The sequence below is a fragment of the Sapajus apella genome, unplaced genomic scaffold, assembly GCF_009761245.1.
Source record: "Sapajus apella isolate SASKATOON/1434 unplaced genomic scaffold, GSC_monkey_1.0 scaffold189, whole genome shotgun sequence".
In the NCBI taxonomy this organism is placed as follows: domain Eukaryota; kingdom Metazoa; phylum Chordata; class Mammalia; order Primates; family Cebidae; genus Sapajus; species Sapajus apella.
Genome location: NW_022437129.1, coordinates 1,187,697 through 1,205,349, shown reverse-complemented (window position 1 = coordinate 1,205,349; position 17,653 = coordinate 1,187,697). Strand labels below are relative to the sequence as shown.

General features: G+C 48.5%; 1 protein-coding gene across 1 annotated transcript; it reads left to right on the top strand.

The window, feature by feature from the left end:
* Positions 1-401: 401 nt before the first annotated feature.
* On the top strand, positions 402-15,684 carry ALKBH5 (alkB homolog 5, RNA demethylase; the record flags this gene model as incomplete). The annotated part of the gene is made up of 3 exons (XM_032269216.1): positions 402-537; positions 12,547-12,702; positions 13,959-15,684. Coding segments are annotated over 3 exons (470 nt in total), but the record flags the coding sequence as incomplete, so codon positions are not given.
* Positions 15,685-17,653: the final 1,969 nt, after the last annotated feature.

Below are 17,653 nucleotides of genomic sequence, written 5' to 3'. Positions count from 1 at the left end.
ATCCCCCTAAATGGAGGCTTCAAGTAGATAGTCTCTTTTGAAATTAGGCAGTCCTAGTTCTCCCTGGTGACTCAGTGCTGTCTGTGGCTGCCTTGGCTTTCTCTATCTTCTAAAGGTATGGAGAATGAGGAGAGGAGATGCAATGACTCTCTGAAGTACCCTTTTAGAAAGGGCTCCTGGCCTGTTCAGGGAGAATCTTATTTGAGGCCTCTGTCTTAAGTGGCCAAAGAGGTCTCCTTTGCTTCATACCAGGTTTTTCCTTGAGTATTACAGTTTCTAGGCAAAGCATCCTGAAGCTTAATATGATATTCCCTTCCATGTAGGTCCTTGAACCTCTCAAGTGATGGGTAGAGAGCAGTCATAAGACCTAGGTCACATTCTTGTCCTGTTATATTCCCCAGGAACTCCGGTTGTCTGTCTACTCTTCATGGTCACATGTTCTGTGTTTCTTTTCAGTGGATATGCTGCTGATGAAATCACTCACTGCATACGGCCTCAGGACATCAAGGAGCGCCGAGCGGTCATCATCCTCAGGAAGTAAGTGCCTTGATGTCTTGACCTTCTGCCTCACCTGCAGGCCTGTCTGGAGAGGTAGCTCTGGGTCCACTTAGAACTCAGCTCTTATGTATCAGTGGCATGGCAGAGTGAAGAGCAGAGCTGTTAAGTTCTCTTACTTTTTATTTGAATCCTGTGAGGATAAAGTTGTTTTGTCTTTTTATCAGAAAATTAAGCTGTCTGGCTATTTAGGGCGTTTAGGACTGAGCAAAAGCATATGATCCCACTATTTGTGACAAGATTAGGGCAGCATTCTTCCAAACCCCACCACACCCTTTAACCTCTATTCCTTACCTCCTTGGTTCTTGTCACACGTACTCTTGGTGATTATTTTTAGACTGTGCTTTTAGCAGCCTGCTTTAAAAATGCCTGGGTTTTCACTGCTGAGAGGAACAGGGAGTAAAGAGAAGAGACAAGGGTGAAAGGTTAGGATGCAGTATTCAGCAGAGTCATGGCTTGTGGCTCTTCTGGGGAGGGAATCAGGGATGCACTAATTAACATTAACAAGGTTGGCTTTACCAGCATTTCTTTCTTTCACGGGGTGAGTGGAAGAGGCCATAGCCCCACAGACATTGAATCAAGACAAGTATGCCCCCACACCCCGCTTTTTTTTTTTTTTTTTTTTCCTTTTAAAGGTCTTACTCTTGCTCAGGCTGGAATGCATTGGTGCCGTCTTAGCTCACTGAATCCTTAAAATCCTGGACTCAAGCTATCTTCCCACTTCAGCCTCCCGAATAGCTGTGACTACAGGCGTGTGCCACCATATCTGGCTCAAGCCTGCCTTTTAAATAGAGTCCCAGAGAGGATAGGTGATTACCCAGAGTCACAGAAGTCAGTGAGCAGAGCAAAACAAGGATGTAGACTTAAGCTTGACCAGTATAACTTGCTTTCTTCTTTCTCTTCCTCTTCCCTTCTTTTTATTATACTTTATTGTTTTAGAATAGTGTTAGATTTATAGATAATTGTGATAGTACAGAGGTCCCATGTATTCTGCATCCCATTTCCTCTATTTGTTAATTTTTCATTGGTTTGATGTTTATTACAATCAAGAATCTAATATTGATATGTAATGAACTACAGTTTATACTTTAGTTTTCCTTATGTTTCCTTATGTTTCTCCTAACGTCCTTTTTCTGTCCCAAGATCACATATTACATTTAGTTGACATACCATCTTAGGCCCCTCTTGGCTGTGATAGTTTCCCAGACTTTGCCTTTTTTTTTTTTTTTTTTTGAGACAGGGTCTCACTCTCTTGCCCAGGCTAAAGTGCAGTGGCACCATCTCAGCTCACTGCAACCATCACCTCCCGGGTTTAAGTGATTCTCGTGCCTCAGACTCCTGAATAGCTGGGATTGTATGCATGTGCCACAATACCCAGCTAATATTTTTTTGTAGAGATGGGGTTTCCAACCATGTTATTCGCTAACTTCTAACCTCTAGTGATCTGCCTGTCTTGGCCTCCCAGAGTGCTGGGATTACAGGTATGAGCCACCACACCCGGCCTGCCTTATTCTTGATGATATTGACTGGTTAGGTGTTGTATCGAACCTCTCTCAGGATTTGTCTGATGTTTTTATGGTAAAGTTTGTGCCATTTTTACTATATACCAAGGATACATACTATCAATATAACTTACTGTTGATACTGATCACCTGGCTGATGCAGTGTTTGTCAGGTTTTCCACTGTAAAATTACTGTTTTTCCCTGTCCATACTGTACCCTTAGGAAGGAAGTCATCATTCATGCCCACAGTTAAAAGAGTGGGGGTAGGCCGGGTGCGGTGGCTTATGCCTGTAATCCCAGCACTTTGGGAGGCTGAGGCAGGCGGATTACGTGAGGTCCAGAGTTTGAGAGCAGCCTGACCAACATGGCGAAACCCTGTCTCAAAAAAAAAAAAAAAAAAAGAGTGGGGGAGTTAGCACCGTCTCCTTGAAGGGGAACATCCGTGTGAATTATTTGGAATTCTTCTGCAGACGGGATTGGTCCACTCTCCCTCATTTATTCAGTAATTTATATATAAATACGGACTCCTGGGAATTTATTTATTTATTTATTTATTTATTTTATTTATTTATTTTATGCCCAAGTTGTTCCCGCTTTGGTCATTGGGAGCTCTTTAAGTTTTTTCTGGCTCATCAACCTTAGTAAACAATAACTTTGGCATCCTGGCCTCTGGGCCCGTAACTCAAATAATGTAATGATGAAGTCTTTTTGGTGTGGCTTTGCCACTTTGTCAGGTCAAAACTTTTAGTCTGTGTTTTAACTGTAGTAGATGGGTATGATTCAGACCTGTAGGACAGTCCTATGGGAGCTCCAGAAACTTGGATCACCTTGGTGGTTGGCAGCCTCTTATCTAGCCTAAGAATATTCCCATAATTGATCAGAGGAAGGGAATGGCTTTTATCTGCCTTATACTTTATTTTTCTGTGATTCTCAGCATAGGCCAGAACTCAGAAATAATGGAGTCCAGACTGTAGCACTCTTCCAGCCTCTCCTCCCTGGTCATTTCTTCACAGGCTGTACCTCGTGCGTCCAACTGCAGCCAGGGATGGGTGGGCCTGCCCAGGCCAGGAACCTGAAGAGGAAATTCTAATGTTATATAGAACCAGAGCAGTAACTTCCCAAGTGTTCCTCTCAGCCTCCCAAAATAGCTTATTTTGGGGAAATCTTAGCTGGATGTGCAGGTGGTAGTGGCCATAGCTAGAGTGTCAGTCTTCCAGCAGCTACTTTTTTTTTTTTTTTTTTTTTTTTTTTTTTTTTTGAGATGGAGTTTCACTCTCACCCAGACTGCAGTGCAGTGGCGTGATCTCAGCTCACTGCAACCTCTGACTCCCAGGTTCAGGTGATTCTCTTGCCTCAGCCTCCCGCGTAGCTGGGATTACAGGTGACCACCACAACGTCCGGCTAATTTTTTTTTTTTTTTTTTTAATAGAGGTGGGGTTTCTCCAGATTGGCCACGCTGGTCTCAAACTTACGTAATCTGCCCGCCTTGACCTCCCATAGTGCTGGGATTACAGGTGTGAGCCACTGCACTCAGCCTACTTTTTTCTTGAATGGTGACTCCCATACCTGGCTGCCCAGTCCAGCTGAGTCAGATGTTCCTCGGCACAGCTAGGAGTCTGTACCATTAATCAGCTCCCTAGGAAGCTTTTTGATCAGCTGGGCCCCTGGCAGTGGCCTGACCTTGGGAATGGCTGTTGTTGGGTGACTGAGGCTCTTTTACCTTCTGACTTGAGTGGGCCCAGCAGTCATTCACAGACTGGGCTGGAAGGCAGAAGCACAGAGCTTTGGTGTAAGGGAACTGGAGAAGAAGGGGAGGATGTCCCAGCTTCCCCAGGCAGCTGAGCTGGGGAAGTACACAGCTGTGGGGAGCTCTAAAGTATCTACACCTTCTATTATGGTTCATGGACTTTTGTCCTGGACTTTTGTGGCAGTGTGGCCTCCGTTGGGAGTACCTTCTCATCTAACAAGTTCATCTTCTGATTCATACTTCAACTTCCCAAATGACCTACATGATAACCAACTCCTCAAATAACCTGGTCATTCTTCATGGCTTAGGTTGACCATTTTGACATGCAGAAAGCATCATATACACACCTAAAGCCCTTTTAGCACACACCCACACACATCCCTGTTTGGACTGTCACAGCTCATACACTTGCTTGCCATTGTGAATTTTAAAATCTGCGTTCTGTAGGAGTAAGGAGATCCCAGTTCATCGGGGGCCTAGCATTAGGTGCAGCCCAGAAGAGGCATCAGCTAGTATGGAGAACAATTCAGGGCAGTGAGGAGCAGCTCCAGAGTAGCAGCTACACGGGCTTGTCTTGGGAAAGCACAGGTTGTGACAAGTTAAAAAGGGGGAGCATTGGCCAGGCCCGGTGGCTCACACCCGTAATTCCAGCACTTTGGGAGGCCGAGGCAAGTGGATTACAAGGTCAAGAGATTGAGACCATCCTGGCCAACATGGAAACTCCGTCTTTACTAAAAATACAAAAACTAGCTGGGTGTGGTGGCATGCACCTGTAGTCCCAGCTACGCGGGAGGCTGAGGCAGGAGAATCGCTTGAACCCAGGAGATGGAGGTTACAGTGAGTTGTGATCATACCACTGCACTCCAGCCTGGCGACAGAGCAAGACTCTGCCTCAAAAAAAAAAGGGGGGGGCTGGGGGAGCATCTTGGCCCAGGCATTGCCCAAAGATAAGTAGGATGTAGCCTTGGAAGGTGCCTGGCTGATTTGATGTCTTCTGGTGAGGTTGTGTTACGGTGGGTAGAATCTGGGCATTGAGCCTGGCCCTGCTTATGGTAGAGAAGTTAGAGCCAGTCTTGCCTTCTTATAAGTTCAGATAAAGATTGCACAGGCTGCTGGGAGAGACCCTGGGGGCTCTGTCACCAGCTCAGGTCAGTCAGAGCTGGCAAGGTCTTTCTGAGGGTCTCATGGAACAAAATGGGTGGGCAGCTGCCAAGTGCTTTCTGGTTGGACAAAATGCAGCTCCTGTGAACATAGGTAGTGCCAAGTCTTCGTGCACATATGTGTGCCCTTATTTCTCACAGGGACGCTGGAGGTGACTTTTTTTTTTTTTTTTTTTTTTTTTTTTTTTTTTTGAGATAGTCTCTTGCTCTGTCACCCATAAGGGAGTGTAGTGATCTTGGTTCACTGCAGCCTCCACCTCCTGGGTTCAAGCATTTCTCTGCCTCACCCTCCCGAGTAGCTGGGATTACAGGTGCCCACCACCAAACCCGGTAAATTTAGTAGAGATGGGATTTCACCATGTTGGCCAGGGTGGTCTTGAACTCCTGACCTCATGATCCACCCGCTTCAGCCTCCCAATGTACTGGGATTATGGGATTACAGGCGTGCCTGCCAGAAATGACTTTTTTTAATTCTAGTTTTTTTTTTTTTAAAGACAAAATATTCTCTGTCACCCAGGCTGGAGTGCAGTGGCATGATCTCGGCTAACTGCAACCTCCGCCTCGTGGGTTTAAGCAATTCTCTTGCCTCGGCCTCCCCAGTAGCTGGGATTACAGGCTCTCACCACAATGCCCAGCTAATTTTTGTAGTTTTAGTAAATAAAGACTGGGTTTCACCATGTTGGCCAGGCTGGTCCCGAACTCCTGACCTCATGGTCTGCCCGCCTCGGCCTCTCAAAGTGCTGGGATTACAGGTGTGAGCCACTGCGCCCGGCCAAGTGACCTTTTAAGAGCCTCCCTGGAAGTGGAATTCTCAGACTGTCCCTGGTGTTATAATGTTTGGGTTCACAACTTAGCCAGTAAATGGCTGAGTGAGATCTGTAGCCTGGGTCTTGTGGTCCCTTGGTGGTTTGCACAGTGGAGTACCCCATATCCCACCTGTTCCCCCAGTATGTCATTTGAGTTAGTAAACTGGAGCTCCGACACAGAAGCTCTCTACTCTTCTGTGTAAGTAGAGAGCTGTGCTAATTGGGGAAAGTGTTTTGAGTATCTAGGGAGCACTCTACAAAGAAGAGGGTGGCAGCAGCCACAAACTGGTGGGCTTCTTGAAGTGCCTCAGCACCCTCAAAACTTCCCTGAATGTTGCTGTCTCCCAGCTAACCAAGAGCAAGCTGCCCAACATGCAAGCCTTTGCTCTATAATCATTGGTAACCCTGGTGAAAGAAGCTGGACCTAACCTGAATGTGAGGCTCAGTGGATAGACGCACAGTGGAAGGAAATGGAGGGCTCACTGGACCTTGTTCCTCAGCAGTGTGGTGAGAGGTGGCTAGCTCTTGGATTCTCTGACCAGGGCTTGGTGTTTTTCCTTTCGTCATGGTTTGTGTCTCCTGTGGTTAGGTTTAGCTCACATTTGTTGCCTTGTTCAGTAAGCCTGTGTCCACATGCATACACCTTGTCCATTTGGCAGCCTGACTGTTCTGATGTGTCTCTTGCCTGCCCAAGGAATATGAGGGCAATGGGATCACCAGGGAGGTGACAGGCTTGGGCTTCTGTCCTGGCTCTGCCACTCTTCTCTGAATCTAGTCTTACCTGAGCACCTGTAAATTGGGACACTTGTGGTTAAACTTGTGAATACTAGGTTGTCTTCCAAATTCTTCCTGGCTGAGTGCAGTGGTCGCACTTGTAGTAATCTCAGCACATGGGGAGGCCGAGGCAGGAGTATCACTTGAGGCCAGACAAAAAAGTGAAGCCCTGTCTTTACCAAATTAGGTCAGGTAAGGTGGCTCATGCATGTAATCCCAGCACTTTGGGAGGCCAAGGCCGTCGGATCGCCCGAGCTAAGGAGTTTGAGCCCACCCTGGGCAACACGGTGAAAACCCATCTCTACTAAAATACAAAAAATTAGCCGGTCACAGCAGCACATGCCTGTGGTCCCAGCTACTCGGGAGGCTGAGGCATGAGAATCGCTTGAGCCCAGGAGGCAGAGGTTGCAGTGAGCCAAGATCATGCAACTGCACTCCAGCTTGGGCTATTCTGTCTCAGAAAAAAAAAAAAAAAAATTTTTTTTTAATTAGAAAATTAACCAAGTGTTTCAAAAAGTAATTAAATATATTGGCCGGGCGCGGTGGCTCACGCCTGCAATCCCAGCACTTTGGGAGGTCGAGGCGGCTGGATCACGAGGTCAAGAGATCGAGACCGTCCTGTCAACACAGTGAAACCCCGTCTCTACTAAAACTACAAAAAATTAGCTGGGCATGGTGGCGCGTGCCTGTAATCCCAGCTACTCAGGAGGCTGAGGCAGGAGAATTGCCTGAACCCAGGAGGCGGAGGTTGCGGTGAGCCGAGATCGCGCCATTGCACTCCAGCCTGGGTAATAAGAGCGAAACTCCGTCTCAAAAAAAAAAAATATATATATATATAGAGAGAGAGGCATTTCAAAAAATTTAAAAAATAAATAAGTTAGCCGGGCGCGGTGGCTCACGGCTGTAATCCCAGCACTTTGGGAGGCCGAGGCGGGTGGATCACGAGGTCAAGAGATCGAGACCATCCTGGTCAACATGGTGAAACCCCGTCTCTACTAAAAATACAAAAAATTAGCTGGGCATGGTGGCGTGTGCCTGTAATCCCAGCTACTCAGGAGGCTGAGGCAGGAGAATTGCCTGAACCCAGGAGGCGGAGGTTGCGGTGAGCTGAGATTGCGCCATTGCACTCCAGCCTGGGCAACAAGAGCGAAACTCCGACTCAAAAAATAATAATAATAATAATAATAATAATAGGGGGCCGGGCGCGGTGGCTCAAGCCTGTAATCCCAGCACTTTGGGAGGCCGAGGCGGCTGGATCACGAGGTCAAGAGATCGAGACCATCCTGGTCAACATGGTGAAACCCCGTCTCTACTAAAAATACAAAAAATTAGCTGGGCATGGTGGCACGTGCCTGTAATCCCAGCTACTCAGGAGGCTGAGGCAGGAGAATTGCCTGAACCCAGGAGGCGGAGGTTGCAGTGAGCCGAGATCGCGCCATTGCACTCCAGCCTGGGTAACAAGAGCGAAACTCCGTCTCAAAAAAAAAATAATAATAATAAATAAATAAATAAAGTTGTGGTTAAACTTGTGAATACTGGGTGGGCTTCTCCTAGCCTCTTCCTCATCATACCTTCTCTTTTTCTCCCCATACCTACCTTCTTCCTCACCATACCTCTTCTCTGATCTTGACAGTAGAGGATGAGGAAGGCTGTGCTCAGTGGAGGTGTATTGTCAGCAGAAGCACATGCAGTAGGAGGGAAGGGAAACCCAGAGGTGTGGTGTTCAGTGACCCAGGTAGGGGAAAGCAAACTTGGTGTCTGGCCTCCAAGACGGGATGAGGACATTGGTACCTTTCCAGGCCTAAGCTGGGGAGATGTGATACTAGTCCTCTTGTTGGGCTGGCATGGAGCCCTGGCTCCTGGACCTCGGCGGGTATGCACTGAAGTTATGACTTTGTAGTAACTAGTCTGAATGATTTAGAAATGCTCCACTTGGGGCCTGGACACCTTATACAGATCTTGCTGGCCTGTGTATGGGTGAGATCTTCTGGGAGCCCAGGAGCGTGTACATGGGGCTCCTCCTCTTTAGGTAATATACTTCATGTGCTTTTAGGCTCTTCTGGTCATAGCAAGCTGTTAACACCTTTCAGAACCGCTCTGTGGAGAGAGCAGGGTAGGGGTTAAAGAGAAACCTGATGTTGGCAGGAGGCTGGTGGAAGATGGATCAGGAGAGTCTCATGAGGAGAATGGGTACTATTGCAGGAGAGCCAGTGAGGTACAGGCCTGAGCTTTCTGGGAGTCTGATACTCGAAGGTGCTGAAGCTTAGATGTTAGCCCTAGGGGCCCAGGTTACTAATTTGGCCAGAGGGTGCTTGGATAGGCCCACAACATTGGTCTCTGTCTGCCTCCTCGCTTTATTGGAAAGCCAGGCGTTTAGCACAAGGGTGCTTGGTGAAGGTGGAGCCAGAAGTTGGAGAGTAGTTGGTAGTGGACTTCGGACTGCCCTCACTCGAGGGTCATTGTGGCCTGAGTGCAGGCTGGTTTTCCATCTTCCCAGAAATAGTGGTGCTACCACCTGCACAGTGCTCGTCTGCACTGAGGAGGGCCCACCTGCACTTTATTTTTTAATTAAAAATATATTTATTTATTTTTTTTAAGTAGACACAGGTTCTTGCTTTGTTTCCCAGGCTGGTCTGAAACTCCTACTTCAAGTAATTCTACCTTGGCCTCCCAAAGTGCTGGGATTACAGGTGTGAGCTACTGTGCCTGGCCCCAGAAACCATCAATAGGTAGTAGCTTTATGACTCAAGCCAGTGACTTGCTCTAGGATTTAGCTTTGCTCTCCAACCCCTACAGGGGGAGTAATTCACCCCAGCAGCTTTTTTCAAGGACGTAGGATAGGATCAACTCCCTCCCTTCCCTTTGGTTCACATATTAGTGCTACAGCCATCCTTTGTTGTGACCTCCCTTGTCTCTGCTTTGTTCTGACACTGTGGGTGACCTCTCTGGGTATCATGGTCAACCCTCACCTCACATGTCTGAGGTGCCTTGCTCTGACCTTTGAATACTGACTGATCTGTAAGGCAGGTCTTCATTCCTGTTGCTACCTTAGAAGGCCTGGGTCCAGACCTTACCACTAGAACTGGGCTTCCTGAATCCAAATTTGTGGTGCTCTCTGCTAAACCCGGAGGACCTGGCCTGCGCCATGGGAGTTGGTTGCCTTTTAACGGGGATATCTTCTGAAGTTAAGGTACTGGTGGTCACTGGGCTTGGAGTTAAGCTCTAGCCTGGCATCTTGCAGCTTAGTGAGTTTTTAGAAGTATAGGGAGGGCAGGATATTCTCCAGCTGTTATGAGATGTACTTGTAACATCCCAGGGGATGTGTCAAGAGCTCTCATCTTGGTGGCTCTGCTTTTTTCTTACCATCCATTATTCATCCGAAGAAACAACTCCAGAGTGCCCCCATCAGGGCTTCACTGGGGCTTTTGGGGCACACAGGGGCCTTCCTGCCCTAAACATGGGGTACCTTGCACCTATAGGGTCTTAGCTTTATGGGTACCAGAGGAGAGACTTTCTTCAGTGAGGCCCTTAGAGTCCTTTAAGTCAAGCACGACTAACATTTTATTTAGCCTTATCTCTGCCACCTGGATCTCTCAACTTGGTGGCACAAGGCCTGGTAAAGTAAAGGTTATTGGACCAGGCGTGATGGCTCATGCCCATAAACCTAGCACTTTGAGAGAGGCTGGAGTGGGCAGATCACTTGAGCCCAAGTGTTAGAGACCAACCTGGCCAACATGGTGAAATGCTGTCTCTACTGAAAATATAAAAATTAGCTGAGTGTGGCAGCATGTACATGTAATCTCAGCTACTCAGGAGACTGAGATGGGAGTATCTCTTGAAGCCGCAGTGAGCCAAGATCATGCCGCTGCACTCCAGCCTAGGCGACAGAATGAGCCCCTCTCTCAAAAAAAAAAATGAAAATAAAAAGCTCATCAGGAGCTGGGCTTCGTGGTTCATACCTGTAATCTCAACACTTTGGGAGCGTGAGGTGGGAGGATCGCTTGGAGGAGTTAGAGACCAGTCTAGGCAAAATAGTGGTACCCTGTCTCTCCAAAAAACAAAAACCATTAGCCCGGCATGGTGGCCCATGTCTGTAGTCCCAGCTTCTTGCGAAGCTTGGGCAGTAGGATCCCTTGAGCCTAAGAGTTCAAGGCTGCAGTGAGTTGTAGTTGTGATCATACCACTGTCCTCCAGACTGGGTGACAAAGCAAAACACTCTTTTTTTTTTTTTTTTTTTTTTTTTTGAAAGAGCAATTCTATTTCACATCCTCATCTTTGATAGTTGCCCAGTACCACCTCTACCCAGAGAATTCCAGCCTTGAAGGAGGCAACTTGCCTTCAATTCCTTAGACTCTCAGCTGAAAGAAGACAGAGCCAGTCCCATTTCTGTCCTTTGCTTGTATGAGGAAACTGAGTCCTGAGGAAGGATTGTGACTACCCTGGACTCTGAGTAGTAGTGCCAAGACTAGATCTGCCTCCTCTTGGTGCTAGGTTCTGCATCCATGAGTCTGGAGCAGTCCATAGTGGAGCCTGAAACTAGAGGGCCACTTGCTGCAGCTGGGCCTTCTGGCATCCCCCTCGACAAGGCCAAAGCAAAGGGATAGGGATGCCTGTCCTACCTGCCCAACCATGAGTTTGGGCCTAAGGCATCCGAACGTTGGTTCCCAGCTAGAAGGAAGGAGATGCCCCTGCTTCCTTTAGGAGAGGGATATCCTGCCCAGGTTCGGAGTAACTATTGCCTGTCAGGCTTTAAGTCTCACTTTGGCTTTAAACTTTTCCCTGAGACTTGCAGGATGCATGACTTACTGCCTTTCTGATCCTTCCCATCTGTGTATGGCAGGCCAGCCAGTAGAAGGTGGGGAGGCAGCCATGAGGAGTGGGGGGAACTGTGAGGACCAGATGCAGTTGTTACCAAGGATGTCAAGCAGCTTAGCCCAAGGCAATTCTTGGATTTCCCTCCTGTTCACTTTCCCCCAGGATCCTTTTGAGTAGTATCCTTAGAGTCCTGCCCTGACCACAGCCCCTGTTTCAGAACTAAGTTACTACTTTGTGTCTAGGAGACCCTGAAAAAGATATCTTCAGGGCCTCTGCTAGTTGTGGCCCATCACTTCCCACCCAGTCTATTACATGGGTCCTTCTCCTGCCCTTTGCTCCCACCTGCCTCACTTGCCAGCCTTCTGTGTACCACACAGGGAGCCTAAGGGCTTCTTTGAGGTTTTCCAGGCTCAGCTCCCTTTTGGTCTGGCTTCATGAAGGACTTGGATCACTGCCCTGAGTTATCTCTACCCAGCTTCTCCATCATCCTCTTCCTCATCTGTATTTGTATGCCCTCCCTTTACTAGGCAGTGCATTCCTTGAAGCCTTGTACCTGGTGCTGGGTGGGGACTGTGCCTTCAAAAGCCCTCTGGCCTCTACCTTGTCAGCATCTTGGAATGAGCAGAAACTGCCAGGTACCTGTTTATGGTTGTGTGGTGGACCTAGGTTCCCCACCCTGGCTCTGCCACTCAGTCTCAGCATCCCTGTCTGTAGCTGTCTGAAGATAGGGTAGCTTCAGTTCTCTTTCTCTCCAGCCCCTCTACAGGCCTGGACCGGGGATCCTTCCTGTGTTGGGACCTACCAGTGGGGCCCTTGGTCCTCTGGCAAGTGAAGTAGATGGCCCCAGAGAACCTTTGGGTCCGAGTGGAGTAAGGGGAGGCTGCTTTGTTTAGCTGAGACCGAGCCTTGGGATCTTTCCCCTAGGGTAGCACAGCTTATCATTGGGAGTCCCTAAACAGAAATGTTCCCATTCCTTACTCCTAAACATTGGAATTGAGGAGGGTCTTTGAAAGTCGATTAGACAATCTCTAGTTGAACCTCAAGGAAACTGAGGTACAGAGTAGAGACTAACTGGCTTCCAGGTCCAGCTGGCTCCCACTTGGTCTAGCCAGAGAATTGGTTTGATGGTTCCCCACACTTTAACCAGAGAGGCCCTTTGATGACCCCATGCATGTTTCCTTTGCAGGACGAGATTAGATGCACCCCGGTTGGAAACAAAGTCCCTGAGCAGCTCCGTGTTACCACCCAGCTATGCTTCAGATCGCCTGTCAGGAAACAACAGGGACCCTGCTCTGAAACCCAAGCGGTCCCACCGCAAGGCAGACCCTGATGCTGCCCACAGGTACTCAGCTTAGGACCCTCAGCAAAGGCCAGCAAAGCAGCCCCATGACCTGGCTGCAGGGTGAGATGTGTGGAGAAGCCTGGGGCAGGCTGTTTAGGAGACTTGGCTTGCTCACCCTTTCAAAAGCTTAATGGTTCCTCTGGGTTGGTGGCATTGGTGACATTCCCACCTAACCCTGGCCAACTGCCTGTACTCCGAGAGAGAAGGGGTCAGGCAGAGACTGTTAGAAATGGGAATATCATGGCTTTGCCATGATATTCCTTGTCCAGTCTCACCCAGACAGATGCCATTGTAGGATTATACTTGGATGTCAGGAGGGAATCTTGGGACTTGGATGATAGTGAACTAGGGACTTACTGCAAAAAGAGTTGGATAAAAGGAATTTGAGGAGATAAAGTTTTTTTTTTTTTTTTTTTTTTTTTTGAGACGGAGTTTCGCTCATTACCCAGGCTGGAGTGCAATGGCGCAGTCTCGGCTCACCGCAACCTCCGCCTCCTGGGTTCAGGCAATTCTCCTGCCTCAGCCTCCTGAGTAGCTGGGATTACAGGCACGTGCCACCATGCCCAGCTAATTTTTTGTATTTTTAGTAGAGACGGGGTTTCACCATGTTGACCAGGATGGTCTCGATCTCTTGACCTCGTGATCCACCCGCCTCGGCCTCCCAAAGTGCTGGGATTACAGGCGTGAGCCACCGCGCCCGGCGAGGAGATAATTAAAAAAAAATTTTTTTTAAGTGTTAGGGAAGGTTTCTGAAGAGTTAATCTTTAAGTAAATTTCAGAAGGATAAGAAACACATGGAAGAGCATTCTAGGGAGGGAATACTGTATGGGCTAAACCCTGAGACAGAAAAGAGCTTTGTGGTTTCATGGGGTTGGTGAGTAGAAAAGGGGGTGTTGGGAGGCCCATGAGAGAGAAAGTAGGTAGGGTTGGGAAGTAAAGGTAGGTTGCAGAACCATGCAGGGTCTTGAGGCTGTTGTAAGGAAGACATCTGTCCAGGACCTCTTTGCAATGTCCTGGGGCACCAGACTCCAAGCCAGGCAGATCCCACAGGGTAATTGGGAAATGTCCCAAAGACTGGGGTGGTCACTGGCAGTTAGTGGGCAAGAACCTCCAATACCAGAGCCTCTGCCAGGACTACCCTTCATTGAAGACCACTGAGCTGGAATGACCCATCCCAAGGATGAGACCAAGTACAGCAGTAAAGCCAGGCCCCTTCTGCTAGCCTCAGATAATGCCCTACCTCCCTTTCGTTGCAGGCCACGGATCCTGGAGATGGACAAGGAAGAGAACCGGCGCTCAGTGCTGCTGCCCACACACCGGCGGAGGGGTAGCTTCAGCTCTGAGAACTACTGGCGCAAGTCCTACGAGTCCTCAGAGGACTGCTCCGAGGCGGCAGGCAGCCCTGCCCGAAAGGTGAAGATGCGGCGGCACTGAGGTCTACCTGCCGCCCTCCTGGGAACTCTGGCTAATCCTATGTAGTTGCCCCTCCTTTTGTTTTGAGGGTTTTGTTTTTGTTTTGGGGGGGTTGTTTTATTTTTTGATTCTATATATTTTTCCTTGGTTTTGTTGCCTGTTAAGGCTGAAGAATAGAATTGGCCAGGACCTAGGTTCTCATATTCTTGGTATTCCTCCTGGATGGAAAGGCTGTTGGCATCTGTAGGGGACAGAGGCTGATGCTAGAGTGGCCAGTAGAGGTGGTGGAGCAGAGCAGCCATCTTTAAGTGAGGCTGTATCAGGCTGGGTTTATTTAAAAGCATCGAAATGTTTTGGTTAAGAAAATTCTTTTGCTTTCAGTGTAAATCTTCGCAGTGTTCTAAACAAAGTTCAGTCTTCTGCCCGCCCCTTTCCTCCACTGATGTCTGCACTTGGTTGAGGTCTGGAGCCTTACGGGCTCTACATTGCGCCTGCTGTTCTCCACTTCTCACCTGCCGTCTACACCCTGCAAGCTCATGCAAACACCCTTTCTTCCTCCTGCGGCAGAGTTGTTCAGGTTGCCTGGGCAGGGGCTTAAACAGTGCCAGCCCCTGACATCCCAAAGCTATTTGTTAAGCCCCCCAGGCTTCCTCCACTCACACCCACTAGCCTGCTCTGTCCACATTTCCTTGGGCTGCCGAGGGGCTAATGCAGTGGTCCTGACCTCTCTTGTCAAGAGCACACTTCTTTGCTGGTTGCTCCTTTTGAGCATATATGTGTGATTATTTGGAACAGTTAGACTTGCCACGTTGGGTCAGTTTTAGGAATTGTTTCTAGCTAGAGGGACTGGTGTCCTTCCAAGTCTAGCATTTGGGGTATGGAAAATTGTTGTGGTGTGTGGTAGGGTTTTTGTTTTGTTTTGAGTTCCCCTCCGCCCTTTGGTCTCCTGGCTTCTTCCTTTCCCTTTCCTTCTCCATTGGCCAGCTTGGGCCTCCTCCTCATGTCATCCTTCTAGGAAGGCGCCTGCCTGCTCTGTCCGCCAGCAGCATGCATTTAAGGCCAGAGCTCAGGCCTGCAGACTGGGCTGGTGCCTCTTCCGCCTCAGGGCGTGGGAGTTGGTGAAGGGGCTTTCAAAAAACAATAATCAGAAAAAACGTAAAGTCTTTGGTAGTTTTTACCCACTCAGATCCTGGAAGGCAGCAAGGTTTTGTGGATCTAGATTCATTAGGAATGTCTTCTTGTCAGCCAGGCCAGGACCCGGGCTTGCCAAGAGCAGAGGCCCTCCCAGCAGCCAGGCTACCACCACTTTGGGGCTTTGTGTACAGAGGTCCGGGCCTGAGACCTCATAGGCTGCAGAAATCTGGGGCAGCCACCATCAAGAAGCCCCTCTCAGGGGCCAGAACTCCTTTGCCAGCGTGGATTTCTCAAGTCGGGACTGCATAATTAAAGCAGTTGCAGTTTTATTTTTTTTACAGCTTTTTTCCCAAAAATGATTTGTAGTCGTGTGTGCAGCACTTTGCCCTGATATGTGTGCTCTACAATAAAAACCAAATCTAATATATTTTGAAACAGTTGTCTGATGTTGTTGTAAGAGGGAACTTGCCTTTGGTGCTTCCTTAATCCCTTTACTTCTTAACTTGGAACAGGGGTTGGGGAGGCAGATGTCGGTTGCTCACCAGCGGCCCAGAGGAGTTAATTGGTCATGGACACTGGGCCTCCTGTATGCCCATCCTTGGGCTTGTGGCTGAAGGTGGATTTGCCCTCTGCCCACTGTTCTTTCTCCCACTCCAAGGAGGATGAACTTGATAGACTATGATGTCCAAGTGCCCAGGGACCACACCCTCCAGAATTCTGGAAGCCCCTCTTTCAGAGGCGATCACTGAAAGGCTGGTGCTGGTGAACGGGGAAATGGCAGGCATAAAGGCAAGGGAGAACCTGGGTTTTGTATAAAATGTGCAAGTGATTTTGCTCGTTAAACAAATACTTAGGCAGGCGCAGTGGCTCACACCTATAATCTCAGCACTTTGGGAGGCCAAGGCAGGTGAATCACCTGAGCTCAAGAGTTCAAGATCAGCATGGGCAATTTGGCAAAACCCCATTTCTGCTAAAAATACAAAAATTTAGCCAGGTGCAGTGGTGTGCGCCTGTGGTCCCAGCTACTTGTGAGGCTGAGAAGAGAATTGCTTGAGCCTGAAAAGAAAAAAAAAAAGCCGGGCACAGTGGCTCACGCCTGTAATCCTAGCACTTTGGGAGGCTGAGGTGGGTTGATCACCTGAGATCAGGAGTTCAAGACCAGTCTGGCAATCATGGTGAAACCTCATCTTTAAAAAAAAGAAAAAATAAAGAATTGCTTGAGCCTGGGAGGCAGAGGTTTCAGTGAGCCAAGATTGCGCCATTGCACTCCAGCCTGGGTAACAGTGAGACCTTGTCTCAAAAAAAAAAAAAAAATACTTGAGTTCTGCAAGGCGCAGTGGCTCACGCCTGTAATCTCAGCACTTTGGGAGGCAGAGGTGGGTGGATCACGAGGTCAAGAGATCAAGACCATCCTGGCCAACACAGTGAAACCCCGTCTCTACTAAAATATAAAAATTAGTTGAGCGTGGTGGCGTGTGCCTGTAGTCCCAGCTACTCAGGAGGCTGAGGCAGGAGAATTGCTTGAGCCTGGGAGGCGGAGGTTACAGTGAGCTGAGAACACCCCACTGCACTCCAGCCTGGCGACAGAACCAGACTGTCTCAAAAAAAAACTTGAGTTCCTAATGTATACCAGGCCACACTGGGACCCCAATAGTGAGCAAAACTCTGGTCCCTCATTATGATAGATGCTCATGATAGAGTGTGGAATACAGGTACTGGCATGAAGCAGATGTTTTTCAGTGGGTAAGGCCTGGGGCCCAGAGCGCTTTAGTTTCTCCAGACCTCAGATCTGGCTCCCTATGCCTGGTAAAGGGCTTCCACCTAGAATCTCTTACTCTGTTCTGGTGCTCAGAGCCAGTCTGTTTGACCAAATTCTTTCTGTGGAAGCTTGGATAAGCTACTTACCTCCTTATTTACCAGAAAAGAGAGACTCCCGTGTGGGGCAAGTAACTGGCCCAGGCTTAGTCTGAAAACTAGTGTGAGGGTATGAAGAGAGAAGGGCCAGTGTCTCAGTGTGGTCTTGTGGCTAGTTGAGCCTGGAGGGGTAGACCCTGGGCTAGGCAGAGTGGACCTTGGATCCCTGTAGAAGAAAACACTGGATCTGAGGGAAAGTGATTTGCAGAATGTCATCCAACTGTGTGTGTCTTTTTTCGTTGCCATTAAAAAGTCAGACTCGGCTCACATCTGTGGTCCCAGCATGGGCAACATGGCAAAACCCTTTCTCTACAAAAAAATACGAAAATTAGCCATGGTTGTATGCACCTGCAGTCTCAGCTACTTCACTACTTCGGAAGCTGAGGTGGGAGGATCACTTGAGCCCAGGAGGTCAAGGCTGTAGCGAGCCAAGATTGTGCCACTGCACTCCAGCCTGGGTGACCCTATTTCAAAAAAGATTCATCCTCTT